The sequence below is a fragment of the Adiantum capillus-veneris genome, chromosome 9 (assembly GCF_014529385.1).
Source record: "Adiantum capillus-veneris isolate H3 chromosome 9, ASM1452938v2, whole genome shotgun sequence".
In the NCBI taxonomy this organism is placed as follows: Eukaryota; Viridiplantae; Streptophyta; class Polypodiopsida; order Polypodiales; family Pteridaceae; genus Adiantum; species Adiantum capillus-veneris.
This window is the reverse complement of record NC_140939.1, coordinates 69,118,432-69,143,821: the sequence shown is the minus strand read 5'-3', so window position 1 is coordinate 69,143,821 and position 25,390 is coordinate 69,118,432. Positions and strand designations below refer to the sequence as shown.

The following is a 25,390-nucleotide window of genomic DNA, read 5'->3' as shown; positions in this document are numbered from 1 at the left end:
GGTGTCGTATCTCTCTTCTCTCTCTATCTCTCAGTCTCATTCCCTTGCACGCACAGTGTCCATTCACTTTGTTTGTGATCATAGCATTCTCTCGTTAAGAACAGAAGGCTCTCCCTTCCATAAGAACAAAAGGAACCTTGAGCACAGTTCGGAGCACTCATCTTGAGCAAAGCACAAACAATCATTCTGCTGCACCTAACATCTAATGTAGTCTCCGTCTATGCTGTGTAGCTCCTCTCCTCAGTCGTGGTCGTCTAGATCTCCGTAGCTCCAATGCTCGGTTGATAAGAGTGCCAGTAGTGGTCGAGTGAGTCTGGGCCGAGCTCTACGGTGGTGGCTACTCCTCTGGCTGTCCCATATCTAGTAATCCGTCTCTGGGACTGTCTCTCTCTAGCTCTCCCCACTAAAGTGTCTCTATGTCTGTGTAGCTCAAGTAGATATAGTCCAAGACATTTTTGATCCTCGTAACTTATGACCCTAGATAAAGGACCGAAACCCTCTCTGAATAGGCAGTGGAAACGGCCCCGTATCTCATAGTACATTGTGCAATGACACAAGGTTGATGTGTATGTACTGTACGTTCTGTATATGTACGTACTGTACGTTGTTCCGTACAGGAAAAAATTTTATGTACGTAAAAATGCGTACCATTGGTAAAAAATAGGACATTCAACACTTTTCTACATTTAAGAGACCTCAAACATTCAAGAACCAAAACAAACCACTTTGCATGTACTAATTTCAAAACACACATCAAATACATCATACTTGACACAAATTATAAATACGAGCATTGAGCCGCAAGCGGCAATACTAAAAGCACATTGTACCATATGGCATACTGCGAGAAAAGATGGATCATGGTCCACATACAAAACTGTGTCAACCAAAAAAGGCTCATACTAGAGCATACAAGAAAACAAATGTCTGATGTCAAGACTTAAAAGTAACAAAGACTAAGCAATAACAAACTGTCTGGAATCTAGACTCGGGACTCTACTCTCTGAATCCCAAAACTCCTCATCAGATGAGGATGATGACTCTGCTAAAGAGAGCAAGTCCCCATCTGTCAGGACGTTGCCCTCTTCATCATACTCTGGCTCTGCCATCATACTCTGTTGTCCTGGATCATCATCCTCCGTAGGCTGAATGAGAGAAACAGCCTCATTTGCCCGTCTCCGAGGAGTACGGACAGGAAGCTTTCCTCGACGAATGGTCTCTCGTCGTACAATCTCTGGATCTGCATCTCGCCCGACTAACGGAAGACTGAGAACTCGTGCACGTGACCTCGTCACACGTCGATCCACACTCTCCAGCTCTCTGTGTAGCATGCAAATAATCTCCTCCTGCTCGTTCCTCACAAGCTGCTGCTGTTGTTGCTCAATCTCCTCTACACTCTCCTCCGATACCAAGTGCAATTTTGATGGATCTGCCTGTTAAATACCAAAATACAATTCGTACTATTAACAACGTAGAAAGTGAAGGAGTACGAGCGGAAGTGCGACGCGAGAGAGAGTGCGAGAAGAAGAGCACGACGATATGGTGAACTTGCTCTACTGTAATGTGTAGAGCATAGTGAGTTCTTATTAGGTTTTTACAAAAGAATATGTGTACATACCTGGCGGCCCGCCCACTGACCTGGGCGACCACATTGGGCTTTATACCCCAACAACCTCCCACTTAAAGTCCAATGTGGTACTTTAAATGTGAGAGAAGCTACTATACAAGCTAATATACAAGAGATGTAGAGAAGTGATGTACTACCCTACACCTAACTGCTTGCGAAAATGCGCAAAGCTCTCTGAGGGAAGTCCTTTTGTAAGTAGATCAGCAGGATTTTCTATGGTGTGAACTTTGACAAGCTGAAGTTGCTTATCCTCGAGCATTTCCCTGATGAAATGATACTTCACATCCACATGCTTTGTCTTTGAGTGATAAACTGGATTGCGAGCCAATTGTATAGCACTTTGACTATCACAATATAACACAGGCATCTCTTCTTTGATTCCCAAATCTGTTACTAGTCGATTAAGCCAAATTGATTCTTTGCATGCCTCTGATGCTGCAACATATTCAGCCTCTGTAGTAGACTGAGTAACACAATCTTGTAATCTAGAACGCCATGATACTGCTCCACCAGCCAATGTAAAGACATACCTTGACGTAGACCTTCGGTTGTCTAAGTCACCTGCATAATCTGAGTCTGTAAAACCCTTTACACTTAGCTCCTGACTCCCATTGCATATACGCATACTCTTTGTAGCTTTCAAGTATCTCAATATTCCTTTCACTGCCTCCCAATGTTTCTTGCCTGGGTTTGACATGTATCGACTTACTACTCCCACTACAAATGCAATGTCTGGGCGAGTAGCAATCATTGCATACATCAAACTACCCACTGCAGACGCATATGGAATCTTATCCATTTCAGCCTGTTCTTCCTCAGACGCAGGACAATCTTGTTTGCTAAGTTTCACATATGGTGGCAATGGAACACTCAGTGCCTTTTCCTTCTCCATATTGAAACGTTGCAAGACCTTGTCAATATACTCTGTTTGAGATAACCAAATCAACTTCTTTGATCTGTCTCTCTCAATGCGCATACCAAGTATATGACTTGCCTCACCCATGTCTTTCATGTCAAACGATTTTGCCATCTTTGACTTCAAAGCTGAAATTTCTTCCAAGTGCTTGCCAGCAATCAACATGTCATCCACATACAAAATAAGGATCAGCCAACTACCATCCTTAGCCTTCTTTGTATATAGACAGTGATCGAACTCACTACGTTTGTAGCCTTGAGAAAGCATAAACTTGTGGAATTTATGGTACCATGCCCTCGATGATTGTTTTAAGCCATAAAGACTCTTTAACAACTGGCATACCCAATCTTCCTTGCCTTTCTCAACAAACCCTTATGGCTGCTGCATGTAAATTTCCACATCTAAATCACCATGCAAGAACGCTGTCTTGACATCCATTTGGTGCAACACCAAATCTAATATGGCAACCAATGCAAGAAAGCATCTCAATGTAGTCATCTTGACCACCGGAGAGAAGACTTCATCAAAGTCAATGCCTTGTTCTTGCTTAAAGCCCTTGGCAACAAGCCTTGCTTTGTACTTTGGCTGACTATCATGAGAGGTGATCTTATACCTGTAAACCCATTTACAAGGTAGAGCCTTTTTGCCCTGTGGTAATTTAACTAGCTTCCATGTCTTGTTTTTATGCAGAACCGTCATCTCTGACTGCATGGCCAATTGCCAATTCCCGAAGTCCTTCATTTGCACTGCTTCCTTGTAACATGAAGGCTCATTGCAATCAGTCAACATGACATAGTTCATAGATGGAACAAACCTATCAGGAGGTCGCGTGACACGTCCAGATCTACGCACAATAGGTGGCTCAGGCTCAGCCACAACCTGTGGTTCCACTCTATCCTGTCCTTGCTCCTCTTGAGCTCTGACATTTTGTCTTGCACGTGCAGGTCCATCTTCTTGGAAGACAACTCTTCTAATCTCCTCAACCCTCTCTGGTTTAGAATGATATTTGGATTCATTAAAGTGAACATCATTGCTGCGGACAACCTTTCTGGATTCGGGATCCCAAAGTCTGTACCCCATCTCACCAGAATTACCATAGCCTAGAAAGATGCACTTTCTACTCTTTGGCTCAAGTTTGTTCCTAAATTCCTTTGGAACGTGAGTATATGCCTCACAGCCAAAGACTCTGAGATGCTTGTATGAGGGCATTTTGCCTGACCATACCATCTCTGGCACTGAATCCTTCTGCAAAACCTTGCTAGGAGATCTATTTACAAGATGAACAGCTGTTGATACAGCTTCAGCCCAAAACCCATTTGGCAGTTGTGCATTAGACAACATACTTCTGACCTTCTCTTGTATGGTCCTATTCATCCTCTCAGCAACACCATTTTGAGGAGGATTGTAAGGAGCAGTAAGTTCACGTTTTATACCTTTTGACTCACAAAAGTCCTGAAAGGCCTTTGAAACATACTCTCCACCATTGTCAGTGCGTTAGCATTTAAGCTTCTTGCCACTCTGATTCTCCACAAGTGTCACAAACGTTTTGAAAACACTACTTGTGCTTGAGAAAGTAAACCCATACTTTCCTCGAGTAATCATCTATAAATGTCATAAAGTAAGAAGCTCCCCCTAGAGATAGGTTAGGCATAGGTCCACACAAATCACTATGAACAAGTGCCAACTGTGTATCTCTTCTACTGCTTCTATGCTTATGTGGCTGTTGTGTTTGCTTACCATACAGACAATGTTCACAGAATTCAAAATCATTAAATGAAAAGCCAGACAAATAACCAGAACGAGACAAGATTTCCATTCCCTTCTTGGACATATGTCCTAACCGGCTATGCCACAAAGAAACGTTCGGCTTCTCGGTTACATTGATTACATTTTAAGAGACATTTGATACATAAATCATGTAAAGTCCTCCAGACTTTAATCCATGTGCTACTGTCATAGAACCCTTGGATATCTTCCACATATTCTGTCCAAAAGTGGTGACGTAGCCAGCATCATCAAGTAAACCTGTGTTGATCAAGCTCTTTGTAATTGCGGGAACATGTCTCACATTCTTCAGCGTGAAAGAAGAGCCATTCTGAAACTTCAATTGAACATCTCCAACACCTAAGATCTCACATGTCTTCCCATTGCCTAGCCGAACATGATCTTTAGTGGTCACATAAGAGGTAAACCACTCCTTGTTTGGAGACACATGAAGTGATGCCCCTGAGTCTATAATCCAGTCACTCAGTGCATTTCCATCAGATGCTGTAAGAAGAGCTGAGTCCATTGTATTCTTCAAGAAGTAGATGTCTCCTGACACTAGACTGTCATCCTCTGCAACAGTGTTTGTCACATTTATTTCTTGAATCTTCACTGAGCACTTGTTCTTCTCACCATGGTCTTCAGCTTTCTCTTTGCCTTTTTCTGCTTTCCATTCTCTACAGTCTCTTTTCATGTGACCCTTCTTGCCGCAATGGTAGCATTCTATGTCACTCTTGCCTTTAGCACTGCGGGACTTGCTACGAGACTGATTCCTCTTTCCACCTTTGTACTTTTCATTGGTCCTTCCCCTGACAACTAAGGCTGTTCCTTTGCCTTTGTCCATTGTCTTTCTATTGGTTTCTTCAATAAGCAGACTTTCTTCTACACCTACTATGTTCAAACCATCTGGAGGTGCAGAATTACTCAAAGCTGTGCGAAAAGTGTCCCAACTTTCCGGCAATGTGATCAACAGGAACATAGCTCTAACAGGTTCATCAAACTTGACACCTTGAGCTGACAACTGACTGTAGATTGTGTTGAATTCATTCAGATGATTGGACATAGGTGTCCCTTCTTTCATCTTCAAGTCAACAAGCTTCTTAAGCCAGTATACCTGTGAAGCTGCACTCTGCTTCTCATAAAGATCACTCAGCTTTAACCATGCTTGATAAGCCGACATCTCGTCTGCTACATTGAAGTAAACGCTTTCTGCCAAAGTCAGCATAATGATAGAAAGTGCCAATTCATCCATTTCGCTCCATTCATCTTCGTCCATATCTTCTGGTTTTATCCCCTTGAGCTTTATAGGTTTTATCTGCTTCTTTTGTACCAACACGTGTCAAATCTGCTTCTTCCACAATGGGAAATTGGTTCCATCCATATTGTAAAGAGCAGTGTCCTGTGATCCAACCATAGCTACGCTTCACAGTAGTTTACTTTCCTGGGAAAAATTCGGCAAAGTTTCCCCTGTAAACTGACCTCTGAACCAATATCAACCTGTCAAATGAACCAAGAAAGCTTCAGATTCTGCAGAAATTTTGGCAAAGTTTCCTTTGTAAAATGGCTCTCGTGTACTCAAAAACAGACCAAAAAACAGCTCAAAAAACACTGTCTCTCTGACACTGTAAGCTGTGGGTAAACCTGTCCTGCACATGTACTGTCTCTGACTGTCCTGTCACTGTCCTGTAAGCATAAACTGCGACAATGCCTCAACGGCAGTAAAGCAAAGATGCAATCCCAACTGTCTAACTCACAGTCAATACATCCTAGCTGCCTATCTAAGGGTGCTCGAGGGATCGCTCCAAGACCTGTATCACCGAAAGGATCTCAACATTCGAGAATCCCCCAGCTCAATAAAACCTCACTCGACCCTCAACAAAGGCTGCAGTAAATCTGACAGTACATAGACTTCCCACAAAGCCATACATCCACAAATTTCCCATAGTATGCTGTAACCGCTGCGGCGGTTGTTTGCTGCGTGACTCACAGCCAGCAAACCCTCAACAGACATACATCATCTCTGACAATACATCCCATGTGGAAGTACCTGCAATGTCACGATGAAATCTGGAATATCAAGCAGCAAACACAAGCTACCTGATGAACTAGTGGATGTCGCCTACAGTCTGTGTGTAGATGCGTCCGTGTCGTATGTGACACGCCTCCAAGAACTGTGAGCCGTCCTTCGATGTGTAGATAGCCACAAATCAACACTCTAGGAGTGTCGATATCCTTAGCACTTGCAGTCGTAAGCCGAAAACCCCAAATTTGCAGAGTCGGATCTGCACCCGTCGAGACCACGTAGTCGAAAATGGCCTGCGCAGACCTTTGTCGAAGCCGAACGATGGTCGAGATGACCTCATAATGAAATTCTGACACGAGATTTAGGGCCGTGTCTTCGCCTGTCGAATTTCACTCCAATCTGAGTTGGTGACTCTAGCCTCCTACAGTGCTGCCCCGAGCCTCGATCTGAGCTCTGATACCAGTTGAAGGAGTACGAGCGAAAGTGCGACGCGAGAGAGAGTGCGAGAAGAAGAGCACGACGATATAGTGAACTCGCTCTACTGTAATGTGTAGAGCATAGTGAGTTCTTATTAGGTTTTTACAAAGAATATGTGTACACACCTGGCGGCCCGCCCACTTACTTGGGCGACCACATTGGGCTTTATACCCCAACAGAAAGTAGTAATTACGAATATTCGCGTATACAGATGCGTTATGCTTGCCCAAAGTTTCAACTTTCAAACCTGCTTGGGTGTCCCCAAAGCGTGGTAAACTCGCACAAGCTTCATATTTGCTCGGCAATAGACCAATCTCTCTAGTTGTGCAATGCTAAGTCGATTGCGGATCTTCGTGTGAATAAGCAAATAAGCGCTCCAATTGCGCTCGCATGCACCAGCAGAGCAATCCTGCATGTGACATGTGTCAATGGTGACAAATTACAATGGACATGGTCATAGACAATGGACAATGAACCATGTACACAAAATGTAACGATAGAAAACTTTACCTGTGAGAGGAGACGTAAAGCGATACGAGTGAGCTTCGGAAGACCTTGTCTTCCATATCTCTGCCACCATGTAAGAGAGAATTTCGTTGCCTCTGGCCTCAACACCACAGCTCTATTAAATGATGGCCCTAAATTATTCTCATAGCTAGCGATCTCTGCATCAATGTCCAGCTGATCATCTTCCTCGAACATTCTATCAATGTACTCATCCTTGCCTTTTAGCAGACTCCTCTCATTAAAGAGTTCTCGCTTCTTGTAGAAAGGATGAAGCAATGCAGCCATCGCATGAATGGGCCTACTCATAAATGTCCATCGCTTATCTACAATAGCCAAGATCTCTTCTCGGCTGTAACTCAACAATGAACATTAGTTAATAGGCTGAATTTTGAGTCTTGACACTATGGAATCAACAAGGTGCAATACATTATAGTATTACACTATATAGATTAATCATTAATCATTACGGAAACAAGTACAATGTACATAGTAGTAAGTACATACCGATCCAACGCCAATGATCTACAGCCTCTGATGTGTGTCTTCATCTCATGGAAGAGATGATAGACTAGGCCCATGGTGGAGCCCTCCATGTCTGTGACGCGTAGCAACACATAAAATGGTTGCAATGCTGCGATCAAACCCTGCACCTCCATCCAAAAGGACTCATCAAGCACCCGCCGCTGTATGTATCTAGTGGACTCCTCCTGCGCGTGATGCATATCTCTCCACTTCGGGTCCACTACTGTCTGTAGAAGTGGATCCCTCAATGCATAGAGTCTCTGCAACACAAGATACATATATGCAAATCTGGTCTTTGAGGGCCGCACCATGTCAAGTGTACTGTGACTCCTAAAGATAGCCAATGCCTGGTGCTTTTTGCGGAAAAACGTAGTCATTTTTGTGGCATCAGAAACAATAGGTGACACCCATGTTAACTTCCCTATGTCCTCCATCAACAAGTCAAGACAATGAGCTGCACATGGAGTCCAGACAATGTTGTTAAACTCAGCCTCAATCATCTCACCCATAGCCTTGCAATTGGAGGCATTGTCAGTAACAACCAGCACCACACTCTCTGGGCCAACCTCAAGTATAGCCTGCCGGATGTGCTTATAGATAAACTCACCTGTAATCCGCTCTCCAGCCTTTCCTGCATCAACAGCACGCAAGAAGTATGTGCCAAGGCAAGACGACACAAGAATATTAATGATGTGTCGCCTACGAATGTCACTCCAGCCATCTGAAATGATGGTGCACCCAAACTGTCCCCAACCTGCCTTCACTGGTACCAATGCAATCAATGCTTTCTGCTCATCAAGCATAGTAGTCCGCATCTTAGTGTATTCCAATCCCGACCAAGATTCTGTGTGTCCAACCTGGGCTATGGCTCTGACCATCCTCTTCCACTGCTCAGTCCTCAAGACATGAAAGGAGATGTTGCACTCAATGAGAGTGCGAGCAATCTCCATTTCAGCCACTTTCTGGCGCTCCTTTACCCAAGAAAGAGAGGCCACTCGAGAAGGCAAGGTAGTCTGACTCTGCCTCGGTGCATGCATCTCTTCATCATCCTCCACATCGACATGCATGGTACGAGCCCTCTTTCTACTGCCAGAGACCTCCTCCTAAACCTGTGAAGAGGAACCACCCAAGTCTCCCACAAGAGCATCATGGAGAGCATCCTGTGTCTTCTGACTACCTTTCACCTTTTCCGCTGCAGACATTGCTGGAAAACATTCAGCAATCAACTTATCCTTAATGCCCTTTGGTACTTCCTTGCACCCTCCACAGTTATTGGTTGTGCCAATGCTTGTCAAGTGCTTAACCACGCGAGAAATGGTACTGGTGAGCTGAAAGTTACAATACTTGCATTGCCATCGTCGCGTACCAGTCCCAGCTTGCCATGGCGTGTTGATGATGCGGATGACATTGGTGTGCTCCTTCCAATACAGGTTGCATGGCTAAGGCATGTTGGCTCCTAAGATTTTTGTCTGCACATTGCAAGTGCGCAATACATATGAAAAAAAATAAGCATGAAGGTCTCGCGTGACATGGAGAGAGAGAATAGGGAGGGAGAGAGCGAGAGAGAAGGAGAGAGGGGTGCTCAGTCTTTACCTTGCGTGTTGCAGCTTGCTCCTGCGTTGCTCTGCGTTTTCCTGCTCTCTGTTTTTCGCTCTCTGGAATCGTGTGTTTTTCGCTCTCTGCAATCTGTAATCTTTGGGACTTTAATATTAGCCAAACATCAAATGGCCAGGCCCATCATATAGGTGCCCTAAAAAAATACACTCGTCGGCAAACGAATTCCCGAAAACCAGGAAAAAAAAAAACTCGCGTACGGATCGATCCGTACGCGTACGGATCCGTACGGTACGGATCGTTTTTGCATCTACCACAACCTCAGCGTTTTGCGGATCTATCGCGACAGAATCAGCCACAAGACCAGCGTTTTCAGTTTTCAGCTTTGCAGATATCGCCACACTCCAGAACCTCAGCGTTTTCCATCAATAGATACAGGACAGCCCTAGCGTTTCCTGTTTCCAGCCAATCGGCAGCAGGAAGTCAGCAATTTACTAACGCTAGGACAGCAGGCCAGCGTTTTTGGTTTTCAGCCTTAGCGACAGCAGATGCTCAGCGTTTTCAGCAAGCCTTAGCAGCAGACAATTCATCCCTAGTTGGTTGCAGAACAACCCCCATTTTCAGCCATAAAAACGCAGCCAAAACAGTCATTTTCAGCCACCCAAAACAGCCCAAAGATTTGCAGATTTTCAGCAGATAGAAGACCGCAGATTTCAGCCCTTGAGTCGTCATCGTCATCCCCGTCGTCGTCGTCGACAATAGCCTAGACTTGTATCAGTCTCATGCATCACCATTGTACTAGATAGTGCAATCAATAAGTAGACCACTCTCGCCCCGACGAGAGTGGGGCCTTCGGAGGAGGGTTTTACAACGTCTCTGGTGTCGTATCTCTCTTCTCTCTCTATCTCTCAGTCTCATTCCCTTGCACGCACAATGTCCATTCACTTTGTTTGTGATCATAGCATTCTCTCATTAAGAACAGAAGGCTCTCCCTTCCATAAGAACAAAAGGAACCTTGAGCACAGTTCGGAGCACTCATCTTGAGCAAAGCGCAAACAATCATTCTGCTGCACCTAACATCTAATGTAGTCTCCGTCTATGCTGTGTAGCTCCTCTCCTCAATCGTGGTCGTCTAGATCTCCGTAGCTCCAATGCTCGGTTGATAAGAGTGCCAGTAGTGGTCGAGTGAGTCTGGGCCGAGCTCTACGGTGGTGGCTGCTCCTCTGGCTGTCCCATATCTAGTAATCTGTCTCTGGGACTGTCTCTCTCTAGCTCTCCCCACTAAAGTGTCTCTATGTCTGTGTAGCTCAAGTAGATATAGTCCAAGACATTTTTGATCCTCGTAACTTATGACCCTAGATAAAGGACCGAAACCCTCTCTGAATAGGCAGTGGAAACGGCCCCGTATCTCATAGTACATTGTGCAATGACATATGTGATGTAACTCTATCTCTGGCTCTACCTGGCATAAGTAGCATAACCTGTTGTCTACTGGTATCCCTCTGAATCTACTAGTTTCAATCTCGAGCTGATGTAAGGATGTGCGTATCTGACCAATGGCACAACGCAGACCATGGGACATATGTGTGTCCATGTAGCTGGGTCGAATCACAAACCCATCTCGTGTGAGGTGGAGAAGATGCTCTCTATAGAAAGCCATCTTCGTGCCCAACTCCTGAGGCGGATCTATCGATGTATTCCTGGTGTCCAGCTGGATCAAGTCCTGACGAATGAGTCTAGTAATCTCCACCCATGTAAGAGACAGCGAGGGTACCTGAAGAGAGTATTAGAAAGGGGGCATGTTGTCCATGGTGAAGCCATGCGCCTGAAACCATGATGTCATCTGTGCGTACCAGCATGAATTGTCCCCCTGTAGCGCTAACTGTCTAGAAGACTCAAGGGCCAGTCTAGCATATCTACTTATTTTGCGACAACTAAGAAGACAGGGAATAGCAAGGTTTTGACGGCAGCCATGTACCTTGCCGATGATGCCATCAATTGGTACAACGCATGGCAAGAGGCACAATTGGCCACGCACCTAGAGGAAGCCGATGGAGACGCACCCCTTTCCTTCAATTGGGCCGACTTCCAAGACAAGCTCAAGGCGCAGTTTATGCCACCTTGGTACCTAGCACGATTGAAAGACGATTGGCGCAGTCTCAAGCAAAATGGTTTGCCAGCTATGCACCTCGGCACCCAATTACGCAAACCGGATGATGAGCGCAAGGAGGCTTTTCATTTTCAGGTTGGACGAATATATCAAGTTTGATGTCGAAGTTCTCAACCCCGTACGGTGTAGATCTCAACAAGGCGGTAGCGATTGCTCTCGCACAAGAGATGAAGCACAATAAGGGAAAGCCTAAGGAGAACAAGACTTCGCAAAGTATCTCTCAGACTTCTCAGAACCCTCAAAACAATAAGAACGGTAAGAATGGTAAGAATGGTAACTCTTCTAACCAATCTTCCTCTAGTCTCTCAGAAAAGAACTTTCCAAATGAACCTAAGGGTAAAGCAAACACAATTGCTACACCTAAGCTCACTCCATATGAAAAGGCAAAACAAGGAATTTTAGGAGGATACATCACGTCAGAAGCACAAAGCATTTATTCTAACGAAGGTACAATTCAACAGATACAAGATTTGCAGATTTCAGCCCTTAACGTTTTCAGTTTTCAACCCGTCTCCTCGTCGTCATCGTCGGCAAGACCATTGCATTTAGACCATTGTAGAGATTTGTGCAATCAATAGCAAAGACTTCTCTCGCCATCAAGAGAGGGGCCCTTGGAGGAGGGTTTGACAACTTTTCTGGTGTCGTATTCTTCTCTATCTTTCTCTCAGTCTCAGCACCTTCATTCACAGTGTTTACCGCTTTGTTTGTGATTTTGCACTCTCTCACTAAAGGAACGGAAGGCTCTCCCTTCCGGAAGTAAAAGGAACTCTTGAGCACAATTCGGAGCACTTATCTTTAGCAAAGTTCAACATTCACTTCTGCTGCACCTTACACTCGCATTGAGTATATCCTTGATAGGCTCAATGGGGCAAAGGTTTTCAGCAAGGTTGATCTCAAAAGTCGATACCATCAAGTAAGGGTATTCAAAGGCGATATCTACAAGACCACTTTTCACACAGAGCGAGGGCAATGGGAGTATGTGGTTATGCCTTTTGAAATGACACGTGCTGTGGGTACATTCAACCGTCTCATGGTAGACCGTTTTGGCGATATGATTGGCGTATGTGTGTTTATCTTTCATGAAGATATTCTCATTTTCTCTGCATCGTGGGAACAACAAGAAAAGAATGTTGAAAAGGTCTTAGCCCATTTGAATGAGTGCCAGCTGTACATTGCAGCTAAGAAGTCAGCAAGGTTGATCTCAAAAGTGGATACCATCAGTAAGGGTATTCAAAGGCGATATCTACAAGACCACTTTTCGCACAAAGCGAGGGCAATGGGAGTATGTGGTTATGCCTTTTGAAATGACAGGTGCCGTGGGTACATTCACCGTCTCATGGTAGACCGTTTTGGCGATATGATTGGCATATGTGTGTTTATCTTTCATGAAGATATTCTCATTTTCTCTGCATAGTGGGAACAACAAGAAAAGAATGTTGAAAAGGTCTTAGCCCATTTGAATGAGAGCCAGCTGTCCATTGCAGCTAAGAAGTCTGAGTTTTTTCTCACTGAAGTTACTTATTTGGGTTATTTCATTTCTACAGAAGGTGTCAAGCTTGATCCCACAAAGATAGAGCAGGTTCGTAATTGGAATTTGCCCCAAACTGCATATGATGTGCATTCTTTTCTTGGTTTATGTCAAGCATATAGTTCGCACATAGAGAATTTTGCACTCATTGCCACACCTAGGACAGATGTTTTGAAAGGGGTGAGAACTGCCGTTAAGGCTTTGTCGGCTCTCAAGGTTGCGGTGACAGAAGCGCCGTGTCTCATCCTTGCCTCTTGGGACGACCCCTTTGAGGTATGGACGGATGCGAGCAATGTCGCCATAGGTGGTGTGCTTCAACAACATGGCCGTCCAATTGCATTTCTCAGTCAAAAGTTAAATAGTGTTGAAAAGAATTATTCAGTTTATGACAAAGAACTTATGTCTATTATTCACTCTCTCAAGCATTGGAAGCATTTTCTGTATGGTAGAGAGTTCACACTTCGCACAGATTATCAAGCCCTCAAGTGGCTATAGTCTATGCCTAGTGCACATTGGAGTGATCACCAAGCACGGTGGTCACAATTTTTTGAGCAATTTGGTGGTTTAATTGAGTATGTGCCTGGTAAAGCTAACCCTGTTGCAAATGCGTTAAATCGCAAAGGACAGATCTGGCTCTTGAGTCAAGATCCACAGTTTCTATTCAAGGTGTCTCTTCCGACAGCATGAAAAACGAGTATGCAGATTCCGAGTTTGATAAGCAATGGTTGCAGACTCTTGCTTCCCAAGGGTCCAGCAACTATCTCATTCGTGAACGTTTGTTGTATTTTCGTCACCGTCTATGTGCGTTGTCCTCTCTCAGGACAACCATATTGCACGATGCTCATGACTCTCACGGTGGGCACAAGGGAATAAACACCACTTTGGAAAAAATAGAAAGATTCTTTTATTGGCCTGAAATGCAAGGGCCTAGGCCTTAGACTTAAGACTTATTTGTTTTTTTTATTTTGAATGTACGTAACACCGTCACACATCTTAATTTTTGTTACTTCGTTTAGTACCGCACATCGTTGTACGTGTATAAAACGTACGGGACCATACGAGACCACTAGGCGCTCGAGCAAGAGGGGGCCATGTTGAAGTTGCAAGATCTGGAAATCTAGTAAGCCTTCTCGCGCTCCAAGAGCGGCCACACTAACCAAGCAACAAATTCTCCAAGCTGTTCCACTTCTTTGCTACTCCCAAACGGCTCCGTAAAATCTGTTATCCCTCTCTTAGGCTCCAATTTGCTCGTCTCTCCTAAGCCGCTTCACACACTTTGCTTCCAAGCTGCTCTGCAAGAGACTTTTCCGGCCCCTTGATATATCTCCTTGCTCCAATCTTCCAAAAAACTTGCCCTAACCCTCTCTGTGGCCCAAAGGTCCAAGCTACCCCTAGCTCACAGCGTTTTGTAATGTTGTAGCACCAAGGGAGAAGCGGGAGGTCGATTAGGGAGGGGGTTGTTTAAACACAACGTTCCAAAACGTTGGAATTGGAGTGGGTGATAGGACGACAATGTTTGTGTTGATGTCGTAAAGGGGAGGTCGTCGCAAAGGGTTCACCAAAGGGCTGTCAATAACAACGTTTTAAAACGCAAGACGTTGGGTACTATTTTATCGGCGCCGCCAAGGCAAGTTGCAAGGCCGTTGTCAACGCTACCAAATAGCGTTCTGAAACGCCCGACGTGGGAGAGCAAGACGGCGCCACCAATGGGCTACAGGGGGCTGCATTCCAAAACGCTTAGCAGGAGCCGGGGGCGAGGGGAGAGGGGGGGGGGGACAAAGGGCTGCGTTTTAAAACGCAGATAGCAGGAGGGTGGGGAAGTAGGGCGTCGACAACAAGGTGATCTTCTCAACTTCTCTGAGCAGCTTCACCTCCAAATCTCTTCAAGCACACGGCTCTGATACCATGTCAAAGTCGACGATACGGAAGAATAGAGACCAACGGGGGGGGGGGGGGGGGGGAAGAGAGAGAGAGAGAGAGAGAGAGAGAGAGAGAGAGAGAGAGAGAGAGAGTCTCCTGAACCATTCAACCTTGGCAATGAATAACTAAATGTGTAATACAATGGAGGCAAGGGATTGCATATATACCAACCTCAATAAATTGCCCTACCCATACCTTGACAAATAAGTAAAATAAATACGTAAAAGCCAAAATAAATAATGGGTTCACATTGGGCACTTCACTTGAGATGCCAAAACTCTAAGAGGAACTTCTAATTTACAAAGCACCATACTATGTCTGAACACAATCAACAAGAGGAGAGAGTGATTGACTTTACCAGTTTTAATTTTCACAATGATGCTACAACTGCTGATGGTATTTGAGCAGTTGAATTCTTGCTCGCAGGTTACAAGAAGTTATGGAAAATCCTGCTTTGCAGATTGTAGTCCAAACACAGCTGCAAACAAGGAATCTTATTGTCCCTGCTCCCAAAGAGGAGTCTCCTGTGAAGTCTCGTAAAGAAACTTCAAAAAGAGGAAATTCTATCAAGCAAAAGAAGCACTCGTCTACTACAAGAAGAGCAAGAAGCTCTAAACATGAGATAAAGGGAAAGAAGAAATACAAAGATAAAAGAGAGAAATCTCTTGTGAATGAAGAAGATAGTCCTATGCCATCTCATGCACATGTACATCCTAGGAGACGTCGAAGAATTCCCTCACCATCGCCTCCCTCAGGGAGGAAAAGATCTTCAAGCTCTCGTTCTTCTCGTCGTTCTGGGGAGAGTGAGAAGAAGCCTGAAAAGAAACAAAGAAAGAAGAAATCATCCAGCTCTCCGTCATCGTCAAGCTCATCTGGATCCGGGAGTTTTTCCTACTCATACAACAATTCTGCCAAAGCACACAAGAGGAGAGGCCATCGACGCTCTCATGCTGCCTTGAAGAGAGCATCTCGCCTAAGGAAGTTCCAGGAAGGAGATAAAAGCATAACCTTCCTCTCCTTCAATGGAATTTTTGGCAATGTGGACAAAGTTTTAAGCTTTATCCAACAATTTGATGGTTGATATGCAACATGCATCTCCAAAAATCAGCCCGTCAATATAATGCAAGCCTATGCTCCAAAAAAGAAGCTCCCAAGACTTGGGAAACAAGCCGAGTTGCTATCATGAAGAAATTCTTATCCAGTGGGGCTTCCAACCAAGTGCTTGCAGCATGGCGAAGCCTAAAGCTTCATGATGGAGAGAACATGCAAAGATATGTGGAGAAGTTTTGGGATCTACATCTCAAAGCTACGGTATACAAGCGCATCAACTTCTCAGAGCAAAAGCAGCATATCTATTATCTGTGTTGGGCTCCCTGAAAATTGGAGAAACTATATCAATACACAAAGACCCGGGACCATTTTGGAGGTTATCCGCCACGCAATGGTAGCCTCCAACATCAAATTCCAAGATTCCGACAAGGGTTCAAAGCCAAAGAATGGGAGAGACAAGCCACAGAAGAAAGAACAAAATTCAAATCAAAATGTTTTTACCAAACCTCGGAAGCCTAAAGACAAATATGGCTACCAAAGTAAGAATCGATTATCTCTGGAAGATATAGAACGTTATCGTAAGGATAATAGATGTTTTAGGTGCGGTGAACAAAGTCATTCTCACCGTGCATGCCCTCAAAAGCATGAAAAGAAGAAACCCCCTACAACTGCAATCGTATTTGTTCAAGAAGAGGACGGTATACACCTAGAAGTCCCTCATATTATGCATAGGGAAAAGTGAGAGAACATGATGTACTCATCTTCTTTGATTCTGGTTTCCCACAAGACTATCTATATAAATATATATGTGTGGGACTAGCATTAAAGCTAGGGATACATGCTCATGAGATAGGACAAACATATTCTGTTGAAGGACCCTTTGAAGGCAAAGAGACTCCAATCACACCTTTGATTGGAAAGTTAAGGCTTCATGTTCAAGGGTAGTGGACAAAGAGGATTTTCTCATCTCTCCACTCAAGAATGAAGATGTGTTGCTTCGGGCACCATGGTTCGATCGTATGGCCACTTCCATCAAATTTCCAGAGAGGTTGGTAGCATTTCAGCACAAGGGTAGAGACATCACTCTGCGAGTCAATGAGAAGAGGCACACCATTCCCATTGTATCCCATGACTCCTTTGAAAAATCAATAAAGAGTTCTATTTCTGCTTACATGATATTTGTCAAGGATGTTCCTAAAAATATTGTTCTCTTCTAATGGCTCATTGAAAGTAGAAAGTGATTTCTATTCGTTTCTAAATGAGCATGCTGATCCTTTTATTGATGGCATCCCAAGAGAGTTACCCCCCAGAAGGGGGGATGATCATCATAGGAGTGAGCTCATACCAGGAAGCTCTCCTCCTACCAAACCTCCTTATCAAGTGTCACCAACTCAGCAAGAGAAGATTATGTCACAAGTCAATGAACTTGTGCAAAAAGGAATGGTAAGACCTAGCTCTTCGCCATTTTGTTCTCTTGTTTTATGAGTGCACAAAAAGGATGGTACATATAGAATGTGTGTAGACTATTGTGCATTAAGCAAGAAGACAGTATAGAACAAATTTCCAGTCCCAAGGATTGAGTATTTGTTTGATAAGCTACAAGGATCTACCTACTTTAGTAAAATAGACCTTAAAAGCGGCTATCATAATCAAATACAAATTTTACCAGAAGATATTCACAAGAAAGCTTTGGCTTGTACAAATATCTTGTCATGCCTTATGGGTTGACAAATGCTCCAGCCACATTCAATTGAATGATGGAAAGAATTTTTCCTGTACATAGGGCTTACACTGGAGTATTCTTTGATGATACCATAGTCTACTCTAAGTCCTTAGAAGAACACAAAGAGCATCTCAAAGCAGTGTTTCAAGCATTGTAAGATAATAAGTTATTCATTAATCACAAAAAGAGTGAATTCTTCTTAGAAAAGATTCAATATTTAGGTCATATTATCTCAAAGGATGGTATTCGTATGGATCCACAAAAGCTAAAAGCTTGAGGTGATAAATGAATGGCCTGAACCAAGGAATCTACAGGAGCCACGAAGTTTTATGGAATGTGCTCATACTATAGAAGATTCCTTGCAAAATTCTCAGCCATAGCATGACCATTACACGATTTGACCAAGAAGAACGTCAAGTATATACGGACTAAAAAAGAGAGAAAAGCCTTCACTAAGCTTAAAGAGAGACTCGCATCTCAACCTATCGTAGTGCTAGCAAAACTCTCAAAGCCATTTGCGGTCCATTGTGCAAGTGGTGATTTCCTTGGAGCGGTACTACTTCAAGAAGGGCATGCCATAGCATATGAGAGTCGCCGATTGCACTCTGGTGAGATGATTCTTGGCATCTATGCAAAAGAGCTTCTAATTGTCTTACAAGCCTTGGATATGTGGAAGCATTACTTACTTGGGACACCCTTCATCATTCGAACGGATCATCAGTCTCAAGTATTTCATGAGACAAACCAAGCTTTCCGACAAACAGATGAGGTGGGCAAATTTCCTTTCGCAATTTCATTTTCATATTGCTCACATTCCTGGCAAGCACAATCAAGTAGCCGATGCACTCTCACGTAGACCTCGATGCAATGCTGTGCCATTAGCCTTTCACACAATGATCATCTAGCCTCTATGGTAGATGAGTATGCTACTGAACCAGATTTTCAAGATGTTATGTCTACCATAGCACTAGGAAAGACACAAGAATTATGCGTGGTTCAAGTATGACTTAATGCATTACTTGCCAAAAGATCAAATATGACTGTGGGAAGCAATGCAGTTTGCTTGGGCCACTCCCAATTCCTAATTCTCTATAGGAGAGTATCACTATGGATTTTATCTTTGGCTTACCAAAGTCTTCTCCATGGGAATAAATGAATATGGACAATAGTAGACATGCTTAGCAAGAAAGCTCGTTTCATACATGTCAAAAAAGAATATTAAGGCTCCACATACAGCATAACTATTTATCTTTCAAATATTTAAGTATCATGGTTTGCCAACAAGTATTGTTTCCGATAGAGATCCCAGAATGAGCAATAATTTCTGGAAGGGACTCTTTGAGAATCTTGAAACAAAGTTCAATTTCTCGTCAGTCTATAATCCTCAAACGGATGGGCAAAGTGAAATTGTGAACTCCATTGTGCTTGATCTACTCAAAGCCTATGTAACAGAAGTAGACCAACACAACGAATGGGAAAAGTATCTACCTTTAGTAGAATACGCGTACAACAATACTGTGCATTCTTCTATAGGTATAGCACCTTTTAAGATAACCGAAGGAAGGTCAAAAGTTCCCCCCATTTACGATGCCAAAAAGATGAGATCACTATCTAGAGAGCAAGTCTGTAGTCCACCTGGCTAGTGTACCAAAAGTCCACGAATTAACTCGTAATTACAAAAGAAAAGCAAAATTGCATCTCGAGGCTGAAACGCTAAAGCCTTTTCATAGCCATGGCCTGTATCTTGTGAGCGATAGTTCAGTTGATCCTTCAACTCCATCAACCACTCATGCTTCTTCAAACAAGATAATCATAAGCACATAAAGATACACATGTGAAGGGCAAACGATGTCAAAGCATGTGCAACTTGCACCCAAGGATCACCAAAGCCATGCATAAACCTCAACAAGCTAATGAAATGAAAGATACATCATATAATTTCATCAGCCTTAAAGAGAAAAAGATAAACAAAACTTTCACATGATGCCATTCATCACAACCTAAATTAAGCCACCTATACATTCACTTTAATCAAGCTCCAAAAAGGACTCTTTCAGCATATTGCTCCAATTTTAGCATCCAAAAGGACCACATCTAGTTAGCATTCAGAATGACCCTCTATCCTTACCGTTCATATCCAAAATCCTGCATTACGACAATTTTGCAGAGTCTTGCATTCTGCAATTCACAATATGGTTTGTTTTCTTGACAAATTGTCTAACATAGTTTTTAACAACAAAACATAGTCATTTGCCAAATAAGACTAAGAAACCCATTGAATGTTTTTTTTGTGTCATGTATTTGATAAAGAGTTGACTAAACAACCACCAAAAAGGGATCTAAACTATTCTGACATACAATATTGTGGAAATCAATGTCCTTTCAGTTTTGACAAGAAAAGCAAGACATACATAAATGCCACTTCCAACATAAACCAGTATAAGAGCCCTTACTCACCCAATATCGATATGCAAGGAGCTGAGCTGAGGAGTTTAAGAGTTGCAAATCAGAACCCCGAGTAGCATCCTTGATAGTCTCAATGGTTGCTGCTTCTGGATCATCACGCACGCTTAGCGCCATAGCTACACGTACCTGGAGTTCCTCATCTTGGAGTAAAACAGCTTGATTACTAGCAAGCTGGAGGGCCGTTGTCTCAGCTGTTTGTGTTCTCTGTATTCCTGGTGGACCCCTTAAAAGAGCATCAACGGCCAGAAGGGTAGAGTCTGACGATGTGCAAGCCAAGCTCTTGTGCTGTGTAGATGGTCTTGAAGTCACAGAAGTAGAGGGTGAAGCGACATTGGTGACCAAAAATTGCTGCTCATCATCACCCATCTTGCTAAGAGTCTCTGCATTCTCGGTGCGTATGCTGGCACCTGCACGTTCGGTGGTAACTGGACCTAGCTCATTTCGCTCAAGACGATCAACAGATGGGTCGTCCATATCTTCTCTATGATCTTGCTCAACAACAACGCAACCTTCTTTCTTTTGTTTGAAGTTTCCAGCCTGGTTGAGAGTCTGCTTTGCAGCACTGAGCAGACCTGACAACCCGGTAAATGGCTTGGAGTCGGATGCCGCTGAAGAGGAGGGTGCCAATGCGTCGGAGAAGGAAAATCGGGATTTGGGTCCTTTAGGGTGAGCGCCATCGGGGGGATCTTCAGGGGGGGCTGCAAGGTGAAGCCGGCGCAAGAGGTTCTTCATCGGAGGGATCTGCAGGGGAGGAGCCACTGCTAGAAATCAGACGGGTGGAAGAGGAGGAGGGGAAGCATCATCGCCCACATCGCCCAGATGGCCCATCTCACCCTCATTGCGTTTCTGAGCGAGAGCGAGTGTAAAAGGAGAGGAAATTGAGCGAGAAACCAGATGCAGAATGAGCGAGGGGGCAGGATCCATAGTTACCTTCTTACTAGAGGTCAAAGCTTGCCAGCTCAGGTAATCCCATTTTTCTCACACCATACATATGCATGATGTGACGGACTCCTTTAGCATCCAGCATTGCTTTCCAAGCTCCTAAACTGCAAAAGTCCATCCACATCCACACCCATCAACTTAAATATTTTCGTCCTCTCCCATCGTTCACGCGCGTGTAGGAAAAACCCATAGACTGGCTACTTTGCTCTCTCAAATTTCTTACTTGCAATAAGATACTCTCTCTTCCTTCTATATGTAGAGAGAGACAGAGATCAGAGCCGCTTGCAAGTTGCAAGTTGCGTAGAGAGAGAGAGAGAGAGAGTCTAATTTACCTTCGAGAGAGAGAATCTACCTAAGAACCTACTATTTTCATTTTTGTGTTGCGGTGCAGACATAATTGTCTATAGCCCAAAATTCTCAAGGATCTCAATATGCCACTCCCTTACCTACAAGGGGGTTATTCAATTCTCGAAGATCTACAAGGGAGTATCAAATTCTCGAAGATCGCAATTAGCCTCGACAAGATGCTTTCCTCAAAGAAAATCTCGAACATTCTTCTATTGATGTACTCTCTTTTGAGCCCTACCCCATCAAAGTGCAACAAAGACTTCAGAACATCCATGCAAATAGCGTCAACCATTTTCATACCATCACATTTTGAATCAAGGCTTGGGACAAATTAAATCTTCGCATGCATTGCTCTTAATGAGGACAAGGCGACAAGTTCTAGAGAAAAAAGTACGTTGATGTATGTGTAATGTGCATTGAGAGCTAGCATACGTGCTACCATGGAGTGTCAAGATGACATGGATCCTTGCTACCAGTGCTCACGTATCTCGATTTGCAGTGTAAATTTCCCGATTGAAAATGAAAAATCCCGGCTGTAAATTGGTGGAACCTTGATTTTCAAGGTCAAACATTAGGCATTTTAGTTGTAAATCGCAAAGAGTGCCCTAGATATTGGTATAAATCCCACTTGTCTGACTGGGCCTCCCTCATGTTGGGTTCAAACCCTCGTTCAGTTTTTGGTGTCAACCCGTGGGAAACGCCCCAAGACAATTAGGAGAGCCAGTTTGCATGGTCAAATCCTTTTCTATGTAAGGTTTTTTACAAAGCAATAAAATAATACCATAGCGTTTCTGGTTGCTGTGTCGAATCTCTCTCTCTCTCATTGCTCTGCACACTCACCATGGTTGCTCGTCCACCTCGCCATCATCCCCCATAGGCTATACTCAACACCTGATATCAAAGCAAAGTCCCTTGGATCCTCCAGTGGATTAGCATTTGGAGCTCAAGACCAAAGATCTCTTCCTGAAGTGACCCGCGCACCGGTAGAAGGCTCAAGAAGACGAGGGTGGAGATGATGAAGTGGAGGAGGCCTATACAGGGCACAAAACTCTATCGCTTGCTTGGGGCTCGCGCGCTTGGCCAGTTTGCTTCCTTGCTCATCACCTTCACGGGCCTCACTTCCAGCATTCTTGCGCGCCAAGGAATCAACGCTCCGACCTCCCAATCACTTTGCAATTATCTTCTTGTTGCACTTTTTTATGGGGGCATATTTATCAACAAAAAGAGCCACTGCAGGTGCACTGGTATTATTATCTTGTTTTAGCTCTTATGGATGTGGAAGGCAATTATTTTGTTGTCAAAGCATATCAGTACTCATCTCTTACAAGTGTGATGATGCTAGATTGTTGGACCATTCCATGTGTTCTCTTATTGACTTGGCTATTTATAAAGACCAAATACAATGTCGGCCAGCTTATTGGGGTATGTGCTTGTGTTTTGGGACTCGTGCTCGCCATCCTATCTGATGTACATGCCAATGATAGAGGGGGAGGCAGTAATGTTGTTTTGGGTGATGCTCTGGTTATCATCGGTGCCACGTTGTATGCTCTTACTAACATTTATAAGGAGTTTTTGATCAAGAAAGTTGATTTTGTGGAGCTGATGACATTTTTGGGCTTGTTTGGCTCTATGATAAGTGGATGTCCAGTTGCTATTCTAGAGCGAGCAGAATTGGCCAATATCAACTGGACCAGACATGCAGCTGGAGATGGTCATTTCGTATTTTGTTCATTCAATTCACCTGTCCATTTATACAACAGAATAAAGTGGCATCCAAAATCAAAACGGTAGAAAGACAGCCAGTAATGACTTTTTTTTTTACAATTTGCTTCGAGCACTCGATTCATCAACATATGCACAATTTCACAAACTATTTTTACTAGTTCAGTGTGGTAGTTTTGTTCAAAGTTTCTCTTTGGTCAACAAAATCAGTCAAAGCCTTGTTTTCTCTCATCATATGTCAGTCATGCCATGATAAAAACTTGTACTGGTTAGACACTGCCACAAATATATAAGTGGTAAGACCTCTCAAACATATTTGTTCTCATCCCATTTTTGTCATGCTTCTCGTGAGGTTACTAGGTACACCTTTAACCCAAGGTTTGGCAGTGAACCAAAAACTCCATTTATTGGTAGCTAATTTTTTGACCTACACCCTATCTATTCAAGGGGGGGTTTTACTATCATAGCACCAAGTTATGGATACACCAAAATCTTTGGTTGTGTGAGAACCTAAAACTCACGGTTGACAAGTACACCAAAAACTTGAGGTACCATGGGAATGGTATGTTTAGTTCGGGCTTGAGGGGGGGATTGTTGGGTTCCAACCCTCGTTCAGTTTTTGGTGTCAGCCCATGGGAAACGCCCCAAAGGCATGCAATTAGGAGAGCCAGTTTGCATGGCCAAATCCTTTTATATGTAAGGTTTTTTACAAAGTAATAAAATAATACCATAGCGTTTCTAGTTGCTGTGTCGAATCTCTCTCTCTCTCTCTCCCTCCCTCCTCTCTCTCTCTCTCTCTCTCTCTCTCTCTCTCTCTCTCTCGCGTTGTTGCTCTACACGCTCACCATGGCTGCTCGTCCACCTCGCCATCATCCCCCATAGGCTATACTCAACACCTCATGTGCTATTGGAAAACATGGAGAGCAAACCGAGGTCTACAAGGGAGTATTAAATTCTCAAAGATTGCAATTAGCCTCAACAAGATGCTTCCCTCAAAGAAAATCTCGAACATTTTTCTATTGATGTACTCTCTTTTGAGCCCTACCCCATCAAAGTGCAACAAAGACTTCAGAACATCCATGCAAATAGCGTCAACCATTTTCATACCATCACATATTGAATCAAGGCTTGGGACAAATTAAATCTCCGCATGTATTGCTCTTAATGAGGGCAAGGCAACAAGTTAGATAAAAAAAGTACGTTGATGTATGTGTAATGTGCATCGAGAGCTAGCATCCGTGCTACCATGGAGTGTCAAGATGACATGGATCCTTGCTACCAGTGCTCACGCATCTCGATTTGCAGTGTAAAAAGGAGCATTTTCATTGCCCGAGCAAAAAAAAGTGAGCAAAGTAGAATTTCGAGCAAAGATCACCAAAACTCTAATATTGTACCATCATAAAATTAAGAAAAAGACAATCACACAAAGTATGGTTAAAATATCCGGAGAAATGCGGGACTGTGTTATTGCTATAAAAATGTTAACAAGTAGTTCCATCAAAAAAATGTTGTTGACCACAAGATTTTTACAATGTGCCCACACAAAAGATGAAAGATGAATTACTTTTAAAAGCTATATATTCTTAATTTCTACAAACAATAGTATATTACAAGCACCAATAGATTGACCCTGTCTTGATAGTATTACATGAAAATATTAAAAGAATAGCTACAAAAAACATAAGTGTAAGCTAAAAACCAAATAATTTTTACTAGAATGAAGCATCCATGTGCCTCATATATCACCCAAGTAAAAGAGGATCGACGTAAAAATGATCTAATTCCCTCCTAAAATATTTATATCTACACGAAGTAATTCATTGAGTATTTCTATACATGACAATATGAGATATATAAAATCATTTTGACTATATCATTGTATTTAAAATGTTTCAAAATCTTACCTCAAAATGAAATAAAAGGCTTCAAAAGACTTTAAAACAATCTAAATTTTTACATTTGTTAAAATTTGACAATATAGTTGCGTTCGAAACACCCCAAAACCCTAGAAATGACTGCCCATATGCCTCATTTTAAAACCCGAAGACCGGGTTTCGAACCAAAAAAGGTTCTAAAACTACCTCAAAGGATCCTACGTCGGCGCAAGACCCTTTCGAGCAATTTCCAGATG

The 25,390-nt window shown here is 43.3% G+C and overlaps 2 protein-coding genes and 1 pseudogene across 2 annotated transcripts in view; 1 reads left to right on the top strand and 2 right to left on the bottom strand.

Annotated features, from left to right (window-relative positions):
- LOC147450637 (putative serine/threonine-protein kinase SIS8) overlaps window positions 1–21,196 on the bottom strand; it is a 129,981-nt gene extending 108,785 nt beyond the window's left edge. The window contains exon 1 of the mRNA XM_086519783.1: window positions 20,239–21,196. Coding sequence (XP_086375909.1) covers window positions 20,239–20,979 — 741 coding nt within the window. The 5' untranslated portion in view covers window positions 20,980–21,196. The remainder of the gene's footprint in view (window positions 1–20,238) is intronic.
- Window positions 957–11,249, bottom strand: LOC147450638 (uncharacterized). The gene is made up of 7 exons (XM_086520962.1): window positions 11,244–11,249; window positions 9,430–9,522; window positions 8,976–9,275; window positions 7,819–8,939; window positions 7,318–7,663; window positions 7,055–7,216; window positions 957–1,433 (listed from the first exon to the last, which is right to left on the bottom strand). Exons 1-7 carry the CDS (start codon window positions 11,247–11,249, stop codon window positions 957–959), a joined length of 2,505 nt encoding a protein of 834 aa, XP_086377088.1.
- Window positions 21,197–22,543: 1,347 nt separating the features above from the next.
- Window positions 22,544–23,328, top strand: LOC147450636 (uncharacterized; annotated as a pseudogene).
- The last annotated feature ends 2,062 nt before the right edge of the window (window positions 23,329–25,390 follow it).